Source organism: Macaca fascicularis, chromosome 15 (assembly GCF_037993035.2).
Source record: "Macaca fascicularis isolate 582-1 chromosome 15, T2T-MFA8v1.1".
In the NCBI taxonomy this organism is placed as follows: Eukaryota; Metazoa; Chordata; class Mammalia; order Primates; family Cercopithecidae; genus Macaca; species Macaca fascicularis.
Genome location: NC_088389.1, coordinates 56555572 through 56581652, shown reverse-complemented (window position 1 = coordinate 56581652; position 26081 = coordinate 56555572). Strand labels below are relative to the sequence as shown.

The 26081-nt window shown below is 40.4% G+C and overlaps 1 protein-coding gene and 1 long non-coding RNA gene across 6 annotated transcripts in view; one reads left to right on the top strand and one right to left on the bottom strand.

The window, feature by feature from the left end:
* Positions 1-26081, top strand: part of RNF20 (ring finger protein 20) — a 100773-nt gene that overhangs the window by 56779 nt on the left and 17913 nt on the right. The window contains exons 1-7 of one of the 5 annotated variants that reach the window (XM_045373540.2): positions 15506-15555; positions 15784-15939; positions 17027-17181; positions 21818-21985; positions 22105-22252; positions 22407-22589; positions 25712-25830. In XM_045373540.2, coding sequence (XP_045229475.1) covers positions 17053-17181; positions 21818-21985; positions 22105-22252; positions 22407-22589; positions 25712-25830 — 747 coding nt within the window. In that variant the 5' untranslated portion in view covers positions 15506-15555; positions 15784-15939; positions 17027-17052. Of the gene's footprint in view, positions 1-15505; positions 15556-15783; positions 15940-16534; positions 16719-17026; positions 17182-21817; positions 21986-22104; positions 22253-22406; positions 22590-25711; positions 25831-26081 lie in introns of those variants that run through there. The other 4 variants (XM_005581162.5, XM_005581159.4, XM_045373538.3 and 1 more) reach the window with 4 other exon arrangements.
* On the bottom strand, positions 7497-10246 carry LOC141408624 (uncharacterized). The gene is made up of 2 exons (XR_012424503.1): positions 10116-10246; positions 7497-9118 (listed from the first exon to the last, which is right to left on the bottom strand). It is a non-coding gene; the product is annotated as an uncharacterized lncRNA (long non-coding RNA).

Genomic DNA, 26081 nt, shown 5'->3' with positions numbered 1-26081 from the left:
TTAATAGTGGCAATAAAGCCCACTATTTTATGTATCTATTTTTAAAATAATTTTAACTTTTATTTTAGATTCAGGAGATATATGTGCATGTCTGTCACATGGGAACTCTGTGTGACACTGAGATTTGAGGTACGGATCATCCCATCACCCAGGCAGTGAGCACAGCACCCAATAGGTCATCCCTTAGACCTTCCTCCCTCCCTTCCTCCTCTAGCTGTCTTCATTGTCTATTATTCCCATCTTTGTGTCCATGTGTACTCAGTGTTTAGATCCCACTTATAAGTGAGAATATGCAGTATTTGGTTTTCTGTTCCTGTGTTAATTTGCTTAGGATAATGGCCTCCAGCTGCACCCATATTGCTGCAAAGGATATGATTTCATTCTTTTTTATGGCTTCATCATATTCCATAGTTTATATGTAGCACATTTTCTTTATCCAGTCCATCGATTTTTTTCCCCTAAGTTATTGGGGGTACAGGTGGTATTTGGTTACATGAGTAAGTTCTTTAGTGGTGATTTGTGAGATTTTAGTTCTTTAAGGAATCTCCACACTGTTTTCCACAGTGGCTGTACTAGTTTGCATTCCCACCAGCAGTGTAGAAGTGTTCCCCGTTCACTGCATTCATGCCAACATCTACTGTTTGTTGATTTTTTTATTACAGTCATTCTTGCAGGAGTAAGGTGGTATCACATTGTGGTTTTGATTTGCATTTCCCTGATCATTAGTGATGTTAAACACTTTTTCATATGTTTGTTGGCCATTTGTATATCTTCTTTTGAGAATTGCCTATTCATGTCCTTGGCCCACTTTTTTTTTTTTTTTTGTCTTTTTGTGGGGCGGGGGGATGGAGTCTTGCTCTGTCACCCAGGCTAGAGTGCAATGGTGCGATCTCCGCTCACTGCAACCTCCACCTCCTGGGTTCAAGCTATTCTCCTGCCTCAGCTTCCTGAGTAGCTGGGATTACAGGTGCATGCCATGACGCCCAGCTAATTTTTTTGTATTTTAGTCGAGATGGGGTTTCACTGTGTTGCCCAAACTGGTCTCAAACTCTTGAGCTCAAGCAATCCACCTGCCTCCCCCTCCTAAAGTGCTAGGATTATAGGTGTGAGCCACCAAGCCTGGCCATGTTTGTTTGTTTCTTACTGGTTTGAGTTCATTGTAGATTCTGGATATTAGTCCTTTGTCAGATGTACATATTGTGAAGATTTTCTCCCCCTCTGTGGGTTGCCTGTTTACTCTGATGACTGTTCCTTTTGCTGTGCAAAAGCTCTTTAGTTTAATTAGGTCCCAGCTATTTGTCTTTCTTTTTATTGCATTTGCTTTTGGGTTCTTGGTCATGAAATCCTTCCCTAAGCCAATGTCTAGAAGGGTTTTTCCAATGTTATCTTCTAGAATTTTTATAGTTTCAGGTCTTAGGTTTAAGTGCTTAATCCATCTTGAGTTGATTTTGTATAGGGGAGAGATGAGGATCCAGTGTCATTCTCCTACATGTGGCTAGCCAATTATCCCAGTACCATTTGTTGAAAAGGGTGTCCTTTCCTTACTTTATGTTTCGTTTGCTTTGTTGAAGGTAAGTTGACTGTATTTGGCTTTATTTCTGGGTTCTTTATTCTGTTCCACTGGTTTCTGTGCCTATTTTTGTACCAGTGCCATGCTGTTTTGGTGACTATGGCCTTATAGTATAGTTTGAAATCAGGTAGTGTGATGCCTCCAGATGTGCTCTTTTTGCTTAGTCTTGCTTTGGCTATATGAGCTCTTTTTTGGTTCCATATGAATTTTAGAATGTTTTTTTCTAATTATGTGAAGAATGATGGTGGTATTTTGATGGGGATTGCATTGAATTGGTAGATTGCTTTTGACAATATGGCCACTTTCACAATATTGATTCTACCCATATGAGCATAGGATGTGTTTCTATTTGTTCATGTAATCTATGACTTCTTTCAGCAGTGTTTCATAGTTTTCCTTATAGCGGTCTTTTGACTCCTTGGTTAGGTATATTCCTAAATATTTTATTTTATTTTTATTTTTGCAGCTATTGTAAAAGTGGTTGAGTCCTTGATTTGATTCTCCACTTGGTCACTGTTGCTGTATAGAAGAGCTACTTATTTGTGTACATTAACGTTGTATCCAGAAACTTTGCTGAATACCTTTATCAGTTCTAGGAGCTTTCTGGAGGAGTCCTTGGGGTTTTCAAGGTAAACGATCATATTGTCAGCAAACAGTGTCAGTTTGACTTTCTCTTTACTGATTCGGATGCCCCTTATTTCTTTCTTGTGTCTGATTTCTGTAGCTAGGACTTCCAGTACTGTGTTGAAGAAGAGTGGTGAGAGTGGACATCCTTGACATGTTCCAGTTCTCAGAGGGAATGCTTTCAACTTTTCCCCATTCAGTATTATGTTGGCTGTGGGTTTGTCACAGATGCCTTTTATTACATTAAGGTATGTCCCTTGTGTGCTGATTTTGCTTAGGGTTTTGATCATAAAGGATCCTGAATTTTGTCGAATACTTTTTTTGCATCTATTGAGATGATCATGTGATTTTTGTTTTTAATTCTGTTTATGTTGTGTATCACATTTATTGACTTCCATATGTTAAACCATCCCTGCAGCCCTGGTATGAAACCCACTCGATCATGGTGGATTATCTTTTGGGTATGTTGTTGGATTTGGTTAGCTAGTATTTTGTTGTTAAGGATTTTAGTGTCTGTGTTATTCAAGGATATCAGCCTGCAGTTTTCTTTTTTGATTGTGTCCTTTCCTAGTTTTGGTATTAGGGTGATGTGGGCTTCATAGAATGAATTAGGGAAGGTTCCTTCTATCTCTGTCTTGTGGAATAGTGTCAAAAGGATTGGTGCCAATTCTTCTTTGCATGCCTGGTAGAATTCTGCTGTGAATCCATCTGGTCCTGGACTTTTTTTTGTTGGTAATTTTTATATTACCATTTCAATCTTGCTGCTTGTTATTGGTCTGTTCAGGGTGTCTAATTCTTTCTGATTTAAGCTAGGAGGGTTGTATTTTTCCAGGAATCTATCCATCTCTTCTAGGTTTTTTAGTTTATGTGTGTAAAGGTGTTCATAGTAGCCTTGAATGATCTTTTGTATTTCAGTGGTGTCAGTTGTAATATCTCCTGTTTCATTTCTTAGTGAGGCTATTTGGATCTTCCCTCTTCTTTTCTTGGTTTATCTTGCCAGTGATCTATCAATTTTATTTATCTTTTCAAAGAACTAGCTTTTCGTTTCATTTATCTTTTGTATTTTTTGTTTGTTTCTATTTCATTTAGTTCTGCTCTGATCTTGGTTATTTCCTTTCTTCTGATGGGTTTGGGTTTGGTTTGTTCTTGTTTCTTAGCTCCTTGAGGTGTGACCTCAGAGTGTCTGTTTGCACTCTTTCAGTCTTTTTGACGTAGGTGTTGAGAGCTATGAACTTTCCTCTTACCACTTTCTTTGCTGGATCTCAGTAGTTTTGATAGGTTGTGTCATTATTGTCCTTCATTTCAAATAATTTTTAAATTTCCATCTTGATTTCATTTTTGACCCAAAGCTCATTCAGGGGTAGGTGATTTAATTTCCATGTATTTGCATGGTTTCGAAGGTTCCTTTTGGAGTTGATGTCCAGTTTTATTCCACTGTGGCCTGAGAGAGTGCTTGATATAATTTCAATTTTCTTAAATTTATTGAGTCTCTGAGAGAGTGCTTGATATAATTTCAATATTTTTAAATTTATCGAGGCTCATTTTGTGGTCTATCATATAGTCTATCTTGGAGAAAATTCCGTGCACTGTTGAATAGAATGTGTATTCTCCGGTTGTTGGATGAAATGCTCTGTATATATCTGTTAAGTCCATTTGTTCCTAGGCATAGTTTGAATCCATTGTTTCTTTGTTGACTTTCTGTCTTGATGACCTGTCTAGTGCTGTCAGTGGAGTATTGAAGTCCCCTACTATTATTATGTTGCTGTGTATTTCATTTCTTAGGTCTATTAGTAATTTTTTAATAAATTTGGGAGCTCCATTGTTAGGTGCATGCATGTTTAGGACTGTGATATTTTCCTGTTGGACAAGGCCTTTCACCATTATATAATGTCCCTCATTGTTTCTTTTAACTGCTGTTGCTTTAAAGTTTGTTTTGTCTGATGTAAGAATAGCTACCCCTGCTCGCTTTTGCTGTCCATTTGCATGAAATGCCTTTTTCCACCCTTTTACTTTAAGTTTATCTGAGTCCTTATGTCTAAGTTGAGTCTCCTAAGGCAGCAGATAGTGGGTTGGTGAGTTCTTATCCATTCTGCAGTTCTGTATCTTTTAAGTGGAGCATTATTTACATTCAATAATAGTATTGAAATGTGAGGTACCGTTGCATTTATCATGTTCTTTGTTGCCTCTGTACTTTGTTTTTGCGTGTGCTTTATTTTTGCTTTTCAACTTGTATTTTTGTTTTATAGGTCCTGTGTAATTTATGCTTTAAAGAGGTTCTGTTTTGATGTGTTTCCAGAAGTTTTTCAAGATTTAGAGCTCCTTTTAGCAGTTCTTGCAGTGGTGGCTTGGTAATGGCAAATTCTCTCAGCATTTTTTTGTCTGAAAAAGACTGTATCTTTCCTTCATATATGATGCTTAGTTTCACCCAATACAAAATTCTTGGCTGAAAAGTATTTTGTTTGAGGAGGCTGAAGATAAGGCCCCAGATCCTTCTAGCTTTGTAGGATTTCTGCTGAGAAATCTGCTGTTAATTTGATAGGTTTTCCTTTATAGGTTACCTGGTGCTACTGCCTCACAGCTCTTAAGATTTTTTCCTTTGTCTTAACTTTGGATAACCTGATGACAATGTGCCTAGGTGAAGATCTTCTTGCAACGAATTTCTTGGGTGCTCTTGTGCTTCTTGTATTTGGATGTCTGGGTCTCTAGCAAGGCCAGGAAAGTTTTCCTTGATACTCCCAAATATATTTTCCAAGCTTTTAAAATTCTCTTCTTCCTCAGGAACACTGATTATTCATTCTGAGTTTTGGCCATTTGACATAATTCCAGACTTCTTGGAGGCTTTCTTCATATTTTCTTTTTCTTTTTTCTTTGTCTTTGTTGGATTGGGTTAATTTGAACACCTCGTCTTTGAGTTCTAAGTTTCTTTCTTCTACTTGGTTCAATTCTATTGATGAGACTTTCCAGAGTATTTCGCATTTCTAAAAATGTGTCCAAAGTTTCCTGAATTTTTCATTGCTTTTTTTCTTTAAGCTATCTATTTCCTTGAATATTTCTCCCTTCACTTCTTGTATAATTTTTTTGAATTTCCTTGCATTGGGCTTCGCCTTTCTCTGGTCCCTCCCTGATAAGCTTAATAACTAACCTCCTGAATTCTTTTTTAGGTAAATCAGGAATTTCTTGGTTTGGATCCACTGCTGGTGAACTAGTGTGATTTTTTGGGGGGGAGTGTTGAAGAGCCTTGTTCTGTCATATTACCAGGGTTGGTTTTCTGGTTCCTTCTCACTTGGGTAGGCTCTGTCAGAGGCAAGGTCTAGGGTGGAAGGCTGTCGTTCAGATTCTTTTGTCTCATGGAGTGTTCCCTTGATGTAGTACTCTCCCCCTTTTCCTATGGATGTGGCTTCCTGTGAGCTGAACTGCAGTGATTGTTATCTCTCTTCTGGGTCTAGGCACCTAGCAAGTCTACCCGGCTCCCGGCTGGTAGAACTTGGAGTTGTCTGCACAGAGTGCTGTGATGTGAACCGTCTATGGGTCTCTCATCTATGGATGTTAGTGCCTTTTCTGGTAGAGGTTGGGGGGGGGGGCGGGTGTGCAGTGGACTCCGTGAGGGTCCTTAGCACACTAGATCAGTGGAGTTATGTACCTATGAGGATTATGGATGCCTCTGCTGAGTCATGCAGGTTGTCAGGGAAGTGGGGGTAAGCCAGCAGTCACAGGCCTCACCCAGTTCCCATGCAAACCGAAGGACAGGTCTCACTCCCACCGTGTCCCCTGCCAACAGCCCCAGTCTGTTTCCAGGTGGAGGGCTAGATGGCTTGAAAACCTGCCCCAGGCTATCTACTTCCCAGCTGTGAAAGAAAAGGGCTTGGTTCCTTCCCAGCCTGTGGAGTCTGCACACCAGATTTGCCCTCCCCTGAGTTCTGGCCAGGAGGCTTCTCACCCCATTCAAATTGTTACAAAGTTCAGCTAGAGATTTCCTTCTCCCTGTGCAGTTTTACTCCTTGCTCCTCTGTCTACCCTCCCGATGGATCCCTGTGGTACCAGGCAGGAATGGGCTGCTTAGGGACCCAGTGAGCTCCCAGGGCCTTACTGCTGCTTCCTCTACCCCTGTATTTCACTCGGCTAGCTTGACTCAGCTCCAGGTAAAGTCAGAAACTTCTTCCACGAACAGACTTTCAGCTTCTCCAGTGGGGGTGTGTGTTCGGGAGAAGAGGGTCTCCCTTTCTCACCTCCACTGTTGGGGCACTCACAGTTTTAGGGGGCTCTCCTGGGTCCTGCAGGAGTAGCCCGCTTCCTTCAGAGGGTCTGTGGGTCCTCTTGGGATTGCTGGTTTGTTCTTATAGTCGATCTGGAGCTAAAATTCATAATGCGAGCCCCCACACGCTGCTCCGCCCGGAGCTGCAATCTAGTCCTGCCTCCCATCTGCCATGATGATTGCTGTCTCCAGTCCTTCATTCATGATCACCTGGGTTGATTCCATGTCTTTGCTATTGTGAATTGTGCACCAGTGAACATACGAGTGCATGTCTTTTTGGGAGAACAATTTGTTTTCCTTTGGGTATATTCCCAGTAATGGGAGTGCTGGGTGAAACAGTTGTTTTTCAAGTTCTTTGAGAAATCTCCAAACTGCTTTCTGCAGTAAGCCCTCTCTTTAAATAGCTAGGTTTGTGATTGCTATTTAGTTTACATATTAAACCCCCTTCATATTTATTTACATGTAAATAGTTGATGAAATATTTCATTTAGAGAATAGAGTGAATAGGAGATGAGGAAGCAAAGATTACAAGTCGAGACAATTTTCGTACGTCTAAAATTGGTAATACATTGGTTTGAAATGTTTTTTATTTCTTATGAAAATAAATGTTGGCCGGCGCAGTGGCTCACGCCTGTAATCCCAGCACTTGGGGAGGCGGAGGTGGGCAGATGGCCTGAGGTCAGGAGTTCAAGACCAGCCTGGCCAACATGGTGAAACCCCGTCTCTACTAAAAATACAAAAATTAGCTGGGTGTGGTGGCAGGCACCTGTAATCTCAGCTACTCAGGAAGCTGAGGTAGGGAGACTCACTTGAACCCGGGAGGTGGAGCTTGCAGTGCGCCAAGATTACACCATTGCACTCCAGCCTGGGCAACAGAGCAAGACTCCGTCTCAAAAAAAAAAAAAAAAGAGAGAGAGAGAAAGAGAGAAAATAAATGTTATGCATATATTCCTGAAACCTACTTATCCCATTCAACAACATATTTTTATATTTCAATGTTAAGAAATACAAATCTATATCACAACTTTAATGACTACATAGAATTCTATATTTGAGGACATTTCATGATTTATTTAAATTGATTCTAAAAATTTTAAGCAATAAATAATGCTATGATAAATATTTTTGTATGGTGATATTTAAACAAGTATGTGATTCTATTTTTTTCAAGCATATAATCAAACCTGGAAGAGCTGAATCATTGGGTATGACATATTTTAGGCTTCTGGTACAAATTGACATTTATTTATAAAAGGACATTTTTCATAAGAAGAAAAAAATACAAAACAAGATGTTCAGTACTTCACATATTTTAGCATTTAACAGCTTGAAACAACACATCTCTTTGCTGTTCTTCTAAATGTTAAGATCACATTTCAAACACACTCATCTCGTTAGGCTTGGCCAACACTCTGTTGTAACTGGCTACCCACCTAATTATTAGATTATTAATAAAAGCAAGCACAAATAAGAAAAAGAGAAAGGGAATAGTCTTCAAGGTTAACTGAATATTTGAAATGTCAATGCAGTGTCAAAATTTGCTGCATGGTTTGGACGTAGTCAATTAAAAGTGTCTTCTCTCTATACTTTTGAAATCCCTATTACCCTGGCATCCAGTACTTTTATTTTTTTTAATTAATTTTTATTATTTATTTATGAGATGGCATCTGACTCCCTCGCCCACGCTGGAGAGCCGTGGCATGATCTTGGCTCACTGCAACCTCTGCCTCCTGGGTTCAAGTGATTCTCCTGCCTCAGCCTCCCAAGTAGCTGAGACTACAGGTGTGCACCACCATGCCTGGCTAATCTTGTATTTTTAGTAGAGAAGGGGTTTCACCATGTTGGCCAGGCTGGTCTTGAACTCCTGACCTCAGGTGATCACCCACCTTGACCTTCCGAAGTCCTGGAATTATAGGCATGAGCCACTGCGCCCGGCCCCAGTTACTTTTAAAACCTTATTCATGTTGCAAATGAATCCAGCTTCTAGGCTAGTGCATAAATTGTAATTTGAAGTTTTAGTTCAATAAGTGAAGCATAATGACTTATTCCATTTTTCCAACATAAATGTTACCAACCAGAACTATGCTTGGGAGGAAGAACAGGGAAGGGATGTCAGGAAACCCTGAACTTCTTTCCACTTGTTCCAGATTAACTCATGTGTCTCCTGTTTTATAAATGCCTTTGGGAGGAGATACTACCGTCATTCTGCAATAAAGATGAAGCTTGAATTCACTATATATCAGCATGTGCATATTTAAGATCAAAGTGTTTCCTGAAGTTGTGACAGTGAGAAGAGAGTTGGCTGAGTGCTAGAAGTATCGCAGGGTTGACGAGGATGGCAGCCCCACCTGGAAGGGCTTTACAAGAGCTGAGAGGCTGGAGGCAGTCTCTGGAGAATTCATAACTCTCTAGGTAACTGCATTAGTCATCAATGTAATCAGGCTTATTCTTTCTTCTGAGGCGGGAAAGGGGTGCTGATGAGGCAAGATTCTGAACATTTGTGGATTCCTGGTTGTATACTACTGCTGTAAGACCTCCTTTTAACTGAATTTGGCCACATGCCTTTGGGCACCGGAAATTCGTATCTTGATACATGTAGTTGCTGGAGTCAATACATGTTTAAATTGATATGCTGTATCCGTTATATTGATATCAATTCTCTCTTATTGATCCTGGAATAATTTAAAAGAAAAGACTTGACATAATTATGAACCACAAAAGACAGTAGATACACAAGTAAGTAATAAATACTTTACAAACTTAATATACAGACCCCTCTTTAAAGGAAAATGATTTTCTCATGGGCCACTTAGTGTTTACTTAAAATATTTTAATTGTAATGTTAAAATGTATAAATATAAACTTGGTATGCATGCCTTATGCTTATACAGCTTACAAACAAAAATATACTTACAAATTAAATATAAACAAGGCTACAGAGCTGAGTAAACTTTAAGTTAACAACATTTATTTAGTGTGACACTTGATGTTGTTTTGCTAATATTAAGGCCCTCCTTGCTATGTGTATACGGCATGACATAGATTCTTTGGAATTTAGTGATCCATCTCATTGCTCTTGATTGCCCATTGGGAAAGACGCTCAATCTCTATCCATGTGGATTTTCTTGGAACTCCTATAAGCTCCAGGAGTAAGTCAGGATGTGCCTGGGTGTGCCTAATTAGGTACCGTTGCCCCAAAATCTGTACTCAGATTTGTACTAAATAAACACAAGTACCCAGGGTTAGTATAAGATTTATTGCATTTTTTAAGTTTTAAAAGTAAAAGTGAGATCATAGGCACCGCCCTGGCCTCTTTGTGCCCTTCGTCTATTTCTCCACATTTCTGGAAACTCTTTTTAAGTGCCTTCTAGAATTCTGTATCAGTCATCAAAAATATTTATACCAAAGTTTGAGACAGGCAATTTTCTGTCAGTTGGAAGTAGTTGTTTCTACCTTGCTTGTATGGGGAGGGGTCTCTAATATGCACCCAATAGTAATAGTCCTTGGGCTTTGTCTCCTGTCCTGCTTGCCTACCAAGGCCATGAAAACCTAAATTCTCCTTTACCTAGTTTGACAAATGCCCTCAGTTGAAATCCAGTTTTACTCCTCAGCTTGTTTTCTGAAAGATGGTCATGCCCTGCTTCTGGAAATGGAAATTCCATATCTTACCTTTGTAATTACTTGCTGTACTCCCATCCCCAATGCCTGATGTAAGCATTTCAGTGATGCTGTTCTTTCTCCTCCAAGGTCAGGTGGGTTTCTAGTTGCACAGTAACAGTAATATGGAAGAGTAGACCTACCTGTGAAAATTCACAAAGACAACCTGGTTTCTGCTTTCCAAATTCTCATCCTCTAATGAAGGAATCATAGCCAGCACAAAAGCATAATAGAAATACAAATGATAAAAATATCAGAAACCCAAACATAGACTGTCACATGGCTGGGCATAAGGACATAAAAGACCAATTCTATGATTGTAACGTAGATACTTCTCAGCTTTTTTTTTTTTTTTTAAGTTCGGAGGCACATGTGCTGTTTGTTACATAGGTAAATTTGTCATGGGGGTTTGTTGTACAGACTATTTGATCATCCAGATATTAAGCCTAGTACTCATTAGTTGTTTTTCTGATTCTCTCCCTCCTCCCACCCTTCACTAGGCCCTGGTTTGTGTTGTTCCTCTCTCTGTGTCCATGTGTTCTCATCATTTAGTTCCTATTTATAAGGGAGAACATGTGGTTTTCTGTTCCTGTGTTAGTTTACTAAGGATAATGGCCTCCACTTGCATCCATGTCCCTGCAAATGACATGCTCTCATTCTTTTTTATAGCTGCATGGTGTCTCTCAGCTTTTTTTTTGCTGTTTTGTTTTCTTGAGATGGAGTTTCACTCCTTTTGCCCAGGTTGGAGTGCAATGGTGCGATCTCGGCTCACTGCAACCTCCGCCTCCCAGGTTCAAGTGATTCTCCTGCCTCAGCCTCCTGAGTAGCTGGAATTGCAGCCAACCACCACCATGCCCAGCTAATTTTGTATTTTTAGTAGAGACGGGGTTTCACCACGTTGGCCAGGCTGGTCTTGAACTCCTGACCTCAGGTGATCCACCCACCTTGGCCTCCTAAAGTGCTGGGATTACAGGCATGAGCCACCGCGTCTGGCCTTCTCTCAGCTTTTTAAGAGAGCATTAAACTAAATGGGGCTCCTCTGACAATCTGTGACTACCAATTAGCTCTTATGTTTCCATAGACTGCTAGGACATCTTGTCCTCACTCTTTAAAAAAGAGAGACCTGGCTCTAGCTCCCCTGAGTAAGCCACCTCCCTGGTCTCCAGAAATTGCAAAGTAAGAGGGCTGAGCATGATGTAGCATAGTGGGCCAGGTGATCTGGGGAGAAGGAGGCAGGGGTATGGAAATGAAGGAGAAAGGTGTGGTGGGGGTGAATGGTAGGAGAAGGGAAAGCTGAGGACAAGAGGAGGGGGCTCGGTTTTGTAGAACACTCTCAGGTGGACCTGGACATCACTACCTAGAGCAGCGTTCCTTAAACGTGCCCAGATAGGAAGTATAATTACAAAAGTAAGAACTTGCATTTTCAGAGAGCTTTCCCCTGGAAATTCTCATTCAGCAAGTCTAAAGCAAGGGCTATGGTATCTAAATGTTTCTGTTAAACAAGTGATATCATGCTAAATAAAATACAACTTGTTTAAAATAAGGGAGTCCCTAAATTATGTCTGGCACACAATCCAATCCAGAGTTCATGGAATATTGGAATGCATGGAGATATAACAATCTTAGAACAAAACATTTTTAACGAGTGTAGAAAAAAAATAAACAAAAATCCAAAATATCTGAATTTTGTTCATTTTGAGAGCATTAAGCCTACCCTCAGGAGTTGTCCAGGTTTCTAAGAGTTAAGGTGAAGACAGGGCATGACTGATGCGTAGTACTCTGCAACCAAAGCTTTAGGAGGGGAACTGGGGAAGGAGGCGTGTTGCCTTATGCCACCTGGTGGCAGAACTGGGTAGTTAATGAAGACCGGCTGGAAGTCAAATGACTTAGGTCCTTCAACAACCACTCATTAAATCATTTGAAAAAAAAATCACTTAAAATCTGAGTCTGTTTTCTCATTTTAGAAAAGATTACTATTTGCTTAAATTGTGTTTTTGATACAATCAATGAGACTTTAAAAGTGAAATAAAATATTAAGTATTCTTTTTATCATTGCTAATGCTGTTTTCCCATTTATAAGTGAGGGAAAAACTTATTTTTCCAGGGATATTCCTTTTTCTCTTGATTAAGATGGTGAACAGAAGTGAATGGTCAGAAGTGGTCAGTCAGAAGTGGCTGGTCAGAAATGAATGGGGAATGTGTTCAATGAGAGAGATCTCTGCTATCCTCCTCTTCATCTATTTTCCCAATTCTCTAGAATGAGACAGGCTACTGTGAAGATGTCAGATGGCTGACTGAGGCTTTCAGAAAAGACAGATCTCACCAGTAGCTGCAGAATATGGTTACCTACTATGATGGTTAATTTTATGTGGCAACTTTGCTGGGCCACTGTGCCCAAATAGTTGGTGAAACATTATTCTGGATGATTCTGTGAATGTGGATTTTTTTGGATGAGATTGATATTTAAATTGGTAGACTAAAGCAGATTACTCTCCAAAATGTAGGTAGACCTCATCCAATCAGTTGAGGGCCTTGACAGAACAAAGACTAACCTCCCCTGAGCAAGAAGGAATTCTGCCAGCAGACTGCCTTTAGACTCAAACTGCAAATCTTTCCTGGGGCTCCAGGTTGCAACCCTGCTTTGTGGATTTTGGTTTATCCAGCCACCACAATCTTGTGAGCCAATTCCTTATAGTGTCTCTCTCTCTCTTTCTCAAATCTCTCTCTCTCTCTCTCTCCACACACACACACACACACACACACACACACACACACACACACAGAGTTGATTTTATTTTCTAGAGAGCTGTGACACTTGTGAAGGTGTTACATAATTGGAACTTTTGAGAAAGACATATATCCCAGTTGCTAGAGAATATGGTTACCTGCATGGTAAGAATTGAAAGGTACTAGAAAAGTCTGCTTTCTTTATAGAATCTTCTCTAACACTCTTAAGTGTGGGTTGAAGTTAGGGGTGACCTAACTCAGTTGATGTGGCTCCATTTCCCTGAGATTCTCTTTGTTCTGCTCACCCCTGTGTGGTCGCTCCATTCTCAAGAATGGTAGCAGGAAGCCTCCAACAGTTTCAGCCTCACACAAAAAATCTGGAAGATAAGGAACTGCTTCAGTTCTACTATTCAAAGAAATTCACCCTGATTAAACTGTCAATTGCTGACTAGGACTTTGGCTTGGGAAACGGAACTTAGTATTTAAGATAATCCTGGGAGATTGGGGTGAAATCAGTTTTCCTTAAGACTTATGGAATCAAAGTGCTACATGGATACATGAAAAAAATCCTGGTTCTGCTAAGGTGAGGGAAGGTGAATGGATGTTGGGTAGATCACCAATAATGTCCACCAGCACTTACCTAGTACCAGCAATTGATTTATCACAATATAACACACAAGTGATGATACTCAAACTATACTAGTGCTAAGGAACCAGTAAAGAATAGTGGGGATTATGGTAAACAAGAATAACACGATCTATTAATAAAAGAGAAGCCACGCCAAGCGCGATGGCTCATTGCCAGTAGCAGTGGCTCACGCCTGTAATCCCAGCACTTTAGGAGGCTGAGGTGGGTGGATCGCCCGAGGTCAGGAGTTTGAGACCAGCCTGGCCAACATGGTGAAACCCCATCTCTACTAAAAACACAAAAATTAGCCAGGTGTGGTGGCGTGTGCCTGTAGTCCCAGCCACTTGGGAGGCTGAGGCGTGGGAATTGCTGGAACCTGTGAGGTGGAGTTTGCAGTGAGCCGAGATCGTGCCACTGCACTATCAGCCTGGGCAACCGAGTAAGACTCTGTCTCGAGGAAAAAAAAAAAAAAAAAAAAAAGCCACTACTCTGCTCTAAGCAATGTGATCATGCAAAAATATAACCCTTCTGTTGCAAGATCGTCAACATTTTCCAGAGAAACTGATAATTTGTATTTTTATGTAAAATAGCCATATTTTAAATGTTGGCAACTAAGTTCATTTTTGTTCTTGTTTTTAACCACCCAGGACAGCCAATACTGTCTAAAATAAACAAAGCATAACTGTTGGCTAAATGCAGTCTGTGAACCTCTAGTTTACAAGCTCTGGGCTACAGAAACCATTCCTTGCCATTCAGTAGTTCTATGAATGAAAGGCTTGCTAAGAGTAGAGGAACCAAGGAAGATGAGAGAATGAGTGTCATTGTCTCATACAATGCTTTTCGGCAGGTGGGTCCCCACTCACATGCTCTCAGGCTCCCGCTTCACGGAATGAAATGTGAAGTCCACTTGGGGCCAGTTAATTCTTTCCAACATAGTCAAGGTGTTTTCCTGGTGTTGACCATCTTACTTCATTTACAGGTAAGCCTCAACAGGTACAGGGACAAAAGTCTTCACACTACCAGAAATCCAGTGTAGATTAGGTTCTTTTTCCCCAAGATGCCTAAATTCTATTTTTAAAAAAAGATATAGCAATCATTCTTCCATTTCTGGACCCTTAGCTGACGTCATTAGGTAGTTTATCACAGTTCTGCGAGGCATACAGCTTTTCATTAATAGGTTAGATTAATTACCGTCCTATCATTAAAGCACATTTAGCTTAACTGAATGGAAAATAGCAGTTTGTCATAAACTTAAAAAAAAAAAATCAATGCTTAATTAGCTTAAAATAGACTAGTACTGAGATCAGAGACTAATTGGCGTTTATCTTTTTCCTGGACCATTTCTTGTTCCCAAAAAAGCACAAGAGCAGTAGTTGTCAATCCTGTTTACGCATTAGAATCTAGCGGGTGGAAATGTGGGGTTTGGGAGGAGGAAATGAAGGGAACGCTTTTTTAAAAAAGCTTTTGTCCAGGCCCTACCCTAGAGGGACCAAAACTCCCTAAAGCGATTCTAATGTGTAGACAGGGCAGAATACCGTTCCCTGTGCGGGGGAAAAATCCCCAAGATCTGAAATTCCTCAAATCCCTCAGATTCTCTCCAGAACTCTTCATTTCAGCACGAAGGGGCACCAACGAACAATTTTCTGAGTTGTCTGAGGCTAGTAATTTCCCTGGAGATTGACGGGACCATCAGCCAATCGGCCGTCTGAACGAGTGATAGTAACCCCAATGACAAGCAACAGAATGAGCAACTTTATCCCAGCAGAAAAAACAGATCGCAGTAGCAAAGGTCAACAAGTCACAAAAGTCAAGGGCTCGCCGTCGGGTATCAGCGAGGCCCTGGTATACTCTTGGAGGTAGTAGCCAAGAGATGGTCCTGCGCTTGCCCAGCGTTGTTAGAGAGGCGGGGCTTGCTCAAGCTTCTCGAGCCCTCTTACGTCCCTTCCGCCCGGCGGGGTCTCATAGTCCTGTGGGCTGGGTTGAAGCGACTTCCTTTTTTCTTTCCCTTTTTCCTCTCCGTGGCCCCGCCTCCCGGAAGTTCTGCCCCGTCTCCGCCGCGGGTCAAGGGTGAGCGCTGGAATCGCTGCACGGGCCTTGGTGAGTAACTGCTGTGAGTTTTATTCCTGCGCAGCGCCAGTTCAAAGAACTTAGGTTAGATTCCGCTTGGGGCCCAACATGCTGTGCCGGGCCTCAGGAGTCTCCACCCTCTCCGGTTCTGGGGCGGTCAGTCTCCTGGCCTGCAATTATCCACGCGGAGGCCGAGGTCTTTGGCTTTTCGCGAGTTGGATTGCAGCCTTGTTCTGCTTCTGTCTCTTCTCTCTCCAGGCGAGGTCCTACTCAGGTTGTTGCCAGCGATAGTCCTCTTCTGGAGCTTGAATTGAAAGCAGAGTAGTCTTGTTAGTCTCGGTGATGGCTGGGTTGCCTCCTGAAGTAGCCAAAGTGCTTTAGCATCCATTCCGCCTCCTTTGAGCACCCTGGGAGGTAGGCAGGGCAAACGAAAAATATATTCGTTAATATTGTGCAGTTGAGGAAACTGAAATTCTTGGCGAATTCACTGTTTCAAAGCAACATGGCCTCTAAGAGGCAGAACTGGGATTCACACCCAGGTCTGACTTCGGTAGGGTTGCACAAAACAGTGGAGAGAGCGTTTGGAAATAGGGGAGACATTGCAAAGGTTAAAAGAAGAGCTGGGGTTTCTGAGTGCTTACTTTGTGTTCGGCATTGTGCCAAGTTCTTTCTATAATTATATCATCCTTTTTTTTAAAAAAAAAATAAGCATAGGAAGTGTATACTGTGGTTATTTATTCCTAGGTTAGGAAACTGAGGCTCAGAGATGATAACTGACTTGTCTAATATTAATGACTTGAGTAGGCGTTTCACAGATCTCTTTTAGCTCTGTGATTCTTCCAACACTGTAGTGTTAACTTCTGGCATATCAAACTGCCCTTTTCTGATTTTGGCATTACAGGAAGGGAGATTCCAGAACTTTAGTTTTGGTCTCTTCACCCTTTGCCCATTGTCTCATTTCTTATCACCATCCTATTTAGAAATTTATTTTCATGTAAATTTAGCCTTGACTTTTTTTTTTTTTTTTTTTTTTTTTTTGAGATGGAATCTCGCTCTGTCGCCCAGGCTGGAGTGCAGTGGCGCGATCTCGGCTCATTGCAAGCTCTGACTCCCGGGTTAACGCCATTCTCCTGCCTCAGCCTCCCGAGTAGCTGGGACTACAGGCGCCCGCCACCACGCCCGGCTAATCTTTGGTATTTTTATTAGAGACGGGGTTTCACCGTGTTAGCCAGGATGATCTCGATCTCCTGACCTCGTGATCCGCTCACCTTGGCCTTCCGAAGTGCTGGAATTACAGGCGTGAGCCACCGCGCCCGACCCGCCTTGATTTTTACTCTACAATTTAATTTTTTTTTCCTCCAAGAGGAATATGGAGATAGTTGTGGAATTAATGGATCCAGGTTAAAGGGTTGGTCAGAAAAATTTCTAGTTTTTACTCTATTGTTGCTTTCCTTACTTATATTATGTCAGTTTCTGCCTTTTTTTTTTTTTTCTCTGTCAGGATAACCGCTGTCATCTGCTGCCAAAATGTCAGGAATTGGAAATAAAAGAGCAGCTGGAGAACCTGGCACCTCCATGCCTCCTGAGAAGAAGGCAGCTGTTGAAGATTCAGGGACCACAGTGGAAACAATTAAGCTAGGAGGTGTCTCTTCAACGGTATGAGGAAACAGTGCTATGAAAGTGTGTTTTTCTTCTGTCAGTTGCAACTTGAAACTAAAAATTCACGGAAGCTTTCTGGAGTGTGGGGAAGCTGTTTGAAAAGAAGAGGGAGATAAAACAGGCTGAAAGTAGGCAAAATGATGTGGTAGTCAGTTCTGGAGGAGAGGTAGATTGACAGTTGTTGTTTGTTTTCAAGGTGTACTTACATTCTTTTGAGAATCTGGGAATGTGCCTGATACAACGTTAAGTATAGGTATTTAGCAGTAGGAAGATACACATTTATTTTGCATTCACTGAGAAAGTCAGTACCAGATTCTAAGAGACAGTTTAGCAATCATTGAGAGTGTGGTGAAGAGTGAGAGTCTGAGACCAGACTGCCTGGGGTTGACTCTGAGCTGTACCACTTCCTAGCTGGCTGACCTTGTGTTATCCTTCCTTTGCCTGTTTTCTTGTCTGTAAAATATAATTAAAGTATCTGCTACGTTAGATTTTTATGCAGATAAAATGAGAGTCCCTGTTAAGGGCTAAGACTTTGCATTTAATATAGTAAATAGTCAATAAATGTGAGCCATTCATAGCTAGTATTGGGCTAGATAATATAATGGTGCATAACATAGATATTATCCTTGCTCTTATGGAGCTGACAAAATGAGTATTATATACCAAAAATCTCCTAGTAATGTTATGTATCTGTTAGACATCAGAAGTTTACAGGTTTTGATCTACATCAAGATTTTGCTTTTGAAAATCAGACATGGGGATGTGATGTTAAAATGCCTTACGTTTGTATGGCTTGCAAAACCACATCTATTACTTATTTGATTTTGAGACTGAGGTTTATTTTAGAGAGGTTGATTTTTTTTTTTGGAGTCAGAATAATAGGAACATACATAGTGAGTTGTTGATGGAGTGTCATTCCTGAAGCTTCCTGGGGTTCTGGTACTTAATATTGCTGGCAGGAGGTGATTTTTGTCTTAGCATTGCCTTACATCATGCATTCCAAAGGCATTTGTTCACTCAATATATAAATATTTGTTGAGTATTTGTTATTTGCCAGACACTGTGCTTTATATTGAAAACATCCCCTAGACTTTAATTTGTAGGGTAGCACTGACAAGGGAATAGACTGTTTAGAGTGGCATATGTGCTGTTCATAGGGATAACAGCATACTTATGGGAAGCACATAGCACACACCCCACTGTGGACTTTATCCAGAGGCAACGAGGAGGCATTGGATAGTCTTAAGTAGGGGAGTAATATGCTCTGACTTGTGTTTGGAGACTATAGAAGAGCAAGGGTTATAAACAAGAGGCCAGTTAGCAGAGTTTTTTCTTCACTCCTTCTGACTCTCTTTCCCTATAACTCCATTTCTCCAGAGGTAGGGATCTGAGGCATGTATCCACTGATCCCTGCTCCAATTGCTTGAAGGTTGCCATTGAAAGCAGTACCTCCTGTGCATTTTGAGATTGCTGTTATGAGCCAGCTGTGATTGTGGGACAGAAAAACTGAGTCTCCAAAGTGTACTTGAAGTGGGAACACTGGCAGCGTCAATGGAGCTGTCCACCACAGCTGTGCTGAATCTGGCAGGCTGATAGGACTTAGCACAGAGTTTTTGCTATAGGAGGCCTTTGTAGTAATCTTAATGAGAAATCACGGTGGCTTGGACCACTGTGGAGGTAGCATGGATAAGATCTGCTGATGGATTGGATAACTCACATGAAAGATAGGAGGGAGGATCGCCCCAGGATTTTGGAAGTAATGGAGTTTTTACTTACTGAGCTAGAGAAATGTATGAGAGGAGCAGATTTTTGGGAGTCATGGAGGATGAATTGTGTTTGGTTTGATTTGGGACATATAAGTTTGAGATATTGACCTCTGAATGGATAAGTAGTTAATAAGCTGGATGCTGGAGAGAGGTCTGAGCTAAAGCTGTACATTTGGGAATCATCATTTTGTAAGTTGTGTTTAAATCTATGAGACTACAGATTTCTTTAAGGAATAAGCATAAATAAAGAGGTCTGTTGGGGCACTACAATATTTTCATGTCAAGGAGATAAGAAAGGACTGATCAAAGATACAAATAAAGAGGGACCAATGAGGTAAGAGGATAGTAAGAGAGATTGGATTCCTAGAAGCCCAATGAAGAAAGTATTTCAAGAAGGAGCTGATTAGGTGCTGCTGATGTGTTCTCATTCAGGTTTCAGTTGGAACAAAGGGAGTAAAGGGAGGAATGAGATATTATATTTAATAATAAAGAGTTCATTGGAGATACCAAAACACCTGTGTTGGTGGAATAGTGGGGATAGCAGCCTGTTTTCAGTGAGCTTAAGAGAATATGAGAGGAGAGGAATTAGGGAAAAGAGAGTAGAGACAATGCTTTAAAGGAGTATCGCTGTAAAGTAGATTACTATATAATGACTAATCATGGAATTTAAGTTCAGTAAAGAAGGAAGTGAGAGGAGTGAAAGGTATAGGACCAATGGATGGTAGATCCTGGAGAGTTTGAGGAATTTTTGGAGTAAGGAAACTGGAGAGAGTAAGCTGGAAAAATAGTGGTAGTTGTGAAGAATGAGGTGTTTGAAATTGAACTTATAGACGACATGTAGGTACAAGTAAGACTAAATGTGGGAGTTGGTGGCTGAAGGAGGTAGAGGACAAGATCACTGGTGAAGAGGAGGTCAATGACTTGATGATTCAAGTACAGGAAAGATGATTTGTGTGGGTATTGAAATCATTTAAGAATGATGACAGGAAAAGTATTGGAGAGTGATAATAAGCTAGGTGCTGAATCTTTGAGAAATGTGAGGAAACGACGTGGGCATTTATAGATGAATTCAACAGAGCATGGCAGCAGGTGGTATAGGCTAGTGGCATGAGCTGCAGAGGTAGGAGGTTTAGGGAGGAAGGTGGGGTAATGGCCTGGAAGTGGCAATGGAAAATAAGGAGGATATTCATCCCTCTCTGGCTTCAAGGGGTGTGGAAGAGAAACAGCCACCACTGGAGAAGCCTGCAGGGAAACAGTTTCTCATCCAGGTTTCGGTTAGAGCAAGAAGGGAAAGGCAACGTTCAGAGAAAAGTTTAAGGATATAGTTTATTAATAGTGTTAATAAACTGGTACAGTGGGAAAACTGTGTACTACTTTGGCATATTAGGAATGTTTTAACTAAAATGGAAAAGAGAAAAATGAAACAAAAATGGGTGGTTTAATAAACAATTGTTACTTTAAAATATTGATTTCATTAATTCCTCAGAAAAGTAAGAATATTTTTCCACATGCTGGTTCTTTGCTTGTTATATCTCCCTGTCCCACCTCCCACCAACCCCTCCCTGGCTTGTCCTAGGGAAGGAGCTGGAGAGAGAAAAATACTGAGAGGGATGTGAAATTACTAATGGAGTGAGGGTTTTGTAGAGACAGAAGAGAACAGGATCCTGAGCACAAGCTGAGGTTTTAAGAATGTGTGCATAATTGTGTGAATGGGTCAAAGAGATGGGGAATTGAGGTGTTTCCCATCTGATGGCTTCTGTTTTCTCATTAAAATAGGAAGTAAAGCCGTCTGTTTTGTATGATGTAAAAGGAGGCAAGGTTTGGTAGACGTTGATGTTGCCTTGATGGAGAATGGGAGATAGCTCACTTGATAAAGATTTCTGGACAAATTGTAAGATCTGGTTAGGTTCAGAATTCATTTTGTAAAGGCACTGGTTTCTGTGGTTTGATGAAATTCTCTAGAAGTCTCAGCATACTGGGTACAGGAATGGAATAGCCAAATATCTGGATTAATTCAGATTGGGGTTTGTTCACAGAGGTAGAATAAAAGGATTAAGGGCAGAGAACCGAGGAGGCTGTTAGGCAGGTGTTTGAAGGAATGTACGATATAGCATATGATTAAGATATGGAAGGTAGCGGAGATAGAAGGAGACCAAAAAGGAGAAAGAAAAGAATTCAACATTCTGGAGATCTAAATGAGGTAAAGGGATTGGTATATTGGGTTAAGGGCGTGAGATACGTGCAAAGATGTGGTATTACTCAGGGAATGGGAAGTTGGAATTTAAGATTTTGGATGTGGTACAGTTCTAGATAAGGACAAAAGTCTGAGATGTGTATTTTGAAATGCATGGCTGAAGCACGGTGGAGGAGATAATCATTGGAGTGGAGGAACTGGAAAAACTGACAGCCTAGATGCTAGAGGATTAGATGGTTTGTCCACATGTATGGTGAAGTCACCAGATATATTAGCAGGAACTGGGATAGACAAGGACCCAGGTGCTGGAGTCTTTAATGAAGGAAAGATGGTGCTTAGGAGATAGATGACAGTGTTGATTGGAGTAAAGGGTGATCTAGCTGGGTGGTGGCCTTAAAGTAGCATTACTTTGTAGATATTCATGTGACTAGAACAGCGAGATGGGTGTGGTTGAGGTTCTGGTGCATTTGTGTGTGTTATTCTTTCCTCACACCATCGTATACCTGTTGTTTATCTCTTCGGCTTCTACTTATTTAATTACTTGTAAGATTTTTCAAAAGTCAGTAGTTTTATTCATAGGAAATAACTAATGAATTATTGTGACCTTGTTGAGTTTAATGGCTCATTTTTCTAATTTCTTTGTGGAGACTAATACGATTGGTTTATTGGGCAGGAGGAGCTAGACATTCGAACACTGCAAACCAAAAATCGCAAGCTGGCAGAAATGTTGGATCAGCGGCAGGCCATTGAAGATGAACTTCGTGAGCACATTGAAAAACTGGAACGACGACAGGCCACTGATGATGCCTCACTATTGATTGTCAACCGATACTGGAGTCAGGTAGCTAACTTGTTTATTTGCCCAGATTTTTATTTGACCAATTTAGTTCTCCTTACTGTTCTCTTCATTTCCAAAGTTGTGTTCTTTGTTTCTTCATAATTGTACCTGCCCTTCTCCAGTTTGATGAAAACATCCGTATCATCCTTAAACGTTATGATCTGGAGCAGGGCTTGGGAGACCTACTCACAGAACGGAAAGCCCTTGTTGTGCCTGAACCAGAACCAGACTCTGATAGCAATCAGGAACGTAAAGATGACCGAGAGAGAGGCAAGTATTTGTGGTGGATTCTATCACTGCATGCTATCTGGGTTTTTGAAGTAGAGCTCGGCTTTGAGGCTTTCCATTTGAGGGAAAAAAATGGATTTTGTTATTTCCAATTTATAATTTTGGGGGGCTTCTTTTTTTCCCCCTGTGTCCTCAGGGGAAGGGCAAGAGCCAGCTTTCTCTTTCCTTGCTACTTTGGCCAGCAGTTCCAGTGAAGAGATGGAGTCTCAGCTGCAGGAACGTGTGGAGTCTTCCCGCCGAGCCGTGTCCCAGATTGTGACTGTCTATGATAAATTGCAAGAAAAAGTGGAACTCTTATCCCGGAAGCTAAACAGTGGAGGTGAGGCAAGACCCTGGAGGCCAGGAGTAGTGGAGGAGGAATAAGAACTCATTTTTGCATGCTAATTTGTAGTTTGCAAGCTTGCGTGTTTATTTTTATTTATTTATTATTTACTTTTTAAGAGATAAAGTTTCACTCTGTCACCCAGGCTGGAGCACTATGGCACCATCATACCCCATTGCATCCTCAAACTCAAGCAATCTTTCTGCCTCAGCTTCCGAGTAGCTAGGACTGTAGGCATGTTCTACCACACCTGGCTAATATTTTAACCTTTTTGTAGAGAGGAATTCTTGGTATGCTGCCAGATGGTCTCAAACTTGGCCTCAAGAGATCCTCCCTTCTGGCCTCCCAAAGTGTTGGGATTACAGACATGAGCCACTGTACCTGGACGACATATTTTAATTAAATTTCTTAAAATTCTAACCTTCAATGTTACTGGTAATGTCTTCTTTATGGCATATTAATCTTTTATCAATGCTTCTCATTTTGAGCCAATGGCAGTCCTTTAATAAGCTGAGGAAAGAGTTTATCAGTTCTATACTGATTATTAATCACAGTTTTGTAAATAGCAGAATTAACTTAATTATTTAATAAACAGTTCTGATGTCTGGATATTTTTATAGTGTATGTAGGCTGTTGATTTATAGTGATAATTTATTTTAAATAACAATTATTTAGTGATTTCTTATTAGATACTGAATTTTGACTTGAAAAAGTTAATTTCTACTTAACTTTTTTATTTTTCATTATCTCTAATGTTTTTAAAAAGAGTTCGTGCAGGTTTTAGAGTTCACAGATGATCTGCATGGTTAAAAAGATGGTTAGAAAATATTCTATGGATGAAAGAGTGTCTATTTGAAATAAAATAATTATTTGGAATAATTGTGTTACTCAGAGTTAATGCAAAAATTTATGTTTGTACAGTAAAGTATTTGTGTAGCTAGATTACATCTTTAGTCATTTGTGGCATAAATACATTGCTCAAATGCAAAAAAATGCCTTGATTTCATGTTTTCAATAATAATCATGGTCTAGTTGTAATATCTTAATTTCCCTGCTTATCATTAAGATGTTTAATCTTTCATTTCTGAAGGAAATAAGTTGGATGTAATGGAGGTTAAACCATTGGATGAGCATATAAGAATTGTATTATTCTGTAATTTTGCTTTTAAGGGTAATTGGGCTAAGTTGTCAACAGAATTAAGCAGCTTGTAGAAGGTCTGTGAAAAATTGGTCAAGGGTTTCTTTTGCTTTTCCATTAGATTATGTATTTCTGTTTTATAAGGAAAACAGATACTTGTTTAAAAATATACAAGTCAGAAATACAAATAAGTAGACTAGAAAAGTTTCCCCATTCTCATTTCTCAGAGATAACCATTCTAAACCGTGTGTTTTATATCCTGTCAGACTTTTGTACTATTGTGGTCATATATTACATCTACTTGCATATCCCCAGCTAAACTATGTCTTGGTTCAGTGGTTTGGCTCACCCTTCTTTGTTTCTCTAGTTTCTGGCACTGCATCTGGCATCTAGTAGATGTTTGGTCAATGGGGAATGAATGGATGTGAACCTCCCTCTCACCTAATATAAAATAATGGTGCTTTGTGTATGCACATATGCTTCTTTCTCCTTTAGCTCTAATTGAATAGTTAGAAGGTATTGTTAAATTTTAGTAATGTGGATAATTAATATGCCATGTGCATAGACTGTGTGAAACTTGATTTCATAAATGAATATCAAGTTAAATAATTGTTTTATTTAAAAAGGGAATAAAATGAGTAGTATATCAAACGACTTTAAAATTACTATTTGATGGCATGCATTTTAAGGTCAGGTTTAAGTTAAATGTAGAAACATTACAAATAGCCATGCCATTATTTGTAAAACAAAAGGCAATTGCCATTGGTAAGCTGAGCTTTCTAATAGATAAAGACGTATAAAGTATGAATTATAGCATCAATTGTAGCTTGTTTGAAAGTTCATCCCCCCTCACATGTTTGTTTGTTCTTTGATTAAAAATAATTGCATTTATGGGCTTGTTTATAAATTCACTAAATACTTATTGAGCTTTTATTGTATTCTAGGCCCTGTCCTCAGTGCTTAGGATATTGAGAGGACTAAAATTCAGTCTCTACTTCTTAACTCAGGTTATGAATCAGAATCATCTTGTGAGTTTTCTGAGCATTTTCTTATTTTTGGCTCTGCCCGTGGAGGTTCTTATTAGGTGTGAGGTAGGTCCTAGGGAAATGTTTATTTTCAGAGTTCCACAAGTGATTCTGATGGGCAATCCTAGATTGAAAGCCATGAAAACCACCCTATGACCAGCCTGTTCTGTATTGATACTAAGAGTAATGCCAAGAGGTGATATGAGAGAGCTGTTTTTCTTCCTGATAACTCCCTCTGATGGGTGGTATATATCCTGAGGGTATCTGGTTTCATTTAATAACATTTGGATTTCAGCTATAGTGTTTGCAACTCTAATTTTAAACATACTAACTTAGTGTAATAAGTTATATGGATTTACCTACCTGCTTTGTAAATAGTAGTGTACATTTTGGTTTTTGAGCTTCAGAAGTGCTCCTAACATAGTATTTCAGAGTATATGATATGAGAATATGTGATAAGAGCATATGATTCTTGCTTTGTTATTCAGGCTGGTCTCAAACTCCTGGCCTCAAGTGATAGGCCTGCCTTGGCTTCCCAAGGTGCTAGGATTACAGCGTGAACTGCTATACCTGGCCAAGGATACACAGTTTTAAAATTTGACACTATAGGCTAGGCATGGTGGCTCACACTTGTAATCCCAGCACTTTGGGAGGCTGAGGCGGGTGGATCACCTGAGGTCAGAAGTTCGAGACCAGCCTGTCCAACATGGTGAACCCCTATCTCTACTAAAAATACAAAAATCAGCCAGGTGTGGTGGCACCGGCTTGTAATCCCAGCCACTCTGGAGGCTGAGGCAGGAGAATCGGCTTGAACCCAGGAGGCAGAGGTTGCAGTGAGCCGAGACTGCGCCACTGTACTCCAGCCTGGGAGATAGAGTGAGACTCCATCTCAAAAAATAAAAATAAGAAAAAAGACACTGTAGATGCTAAACTAAAGTATAGTTCTTCTTCCCCAGATAATCTGATAGTGGAGGAAGCAGTGCAGGAGCTGAACTCTTTCCTCGCACAGGAGAATATGAGGCTACAGGAATTGACAGATCTTCTTCAGGAAAAGCATCGCACCATGTCTCAGGAGGTACTTAACCAAAAAAGAGAGATGGCTGTGTCTAGTGGGCTGTGGCAGACGTTGACTTAGAATTCTGAGCACCTCAAAGATCACCTTACTCTAGAAGGCCTACCATAGGGGATTTTGCAAAACACAACACAACTCCACACCTCCAAATAATGAATTACCCTAAATATAAAAGACTGTATAATGTTATTGAGGAATGGCGTGGTAGAAATTCAACAGCGAATGGGGAAGTAGAACCTACTGTATTGATGATG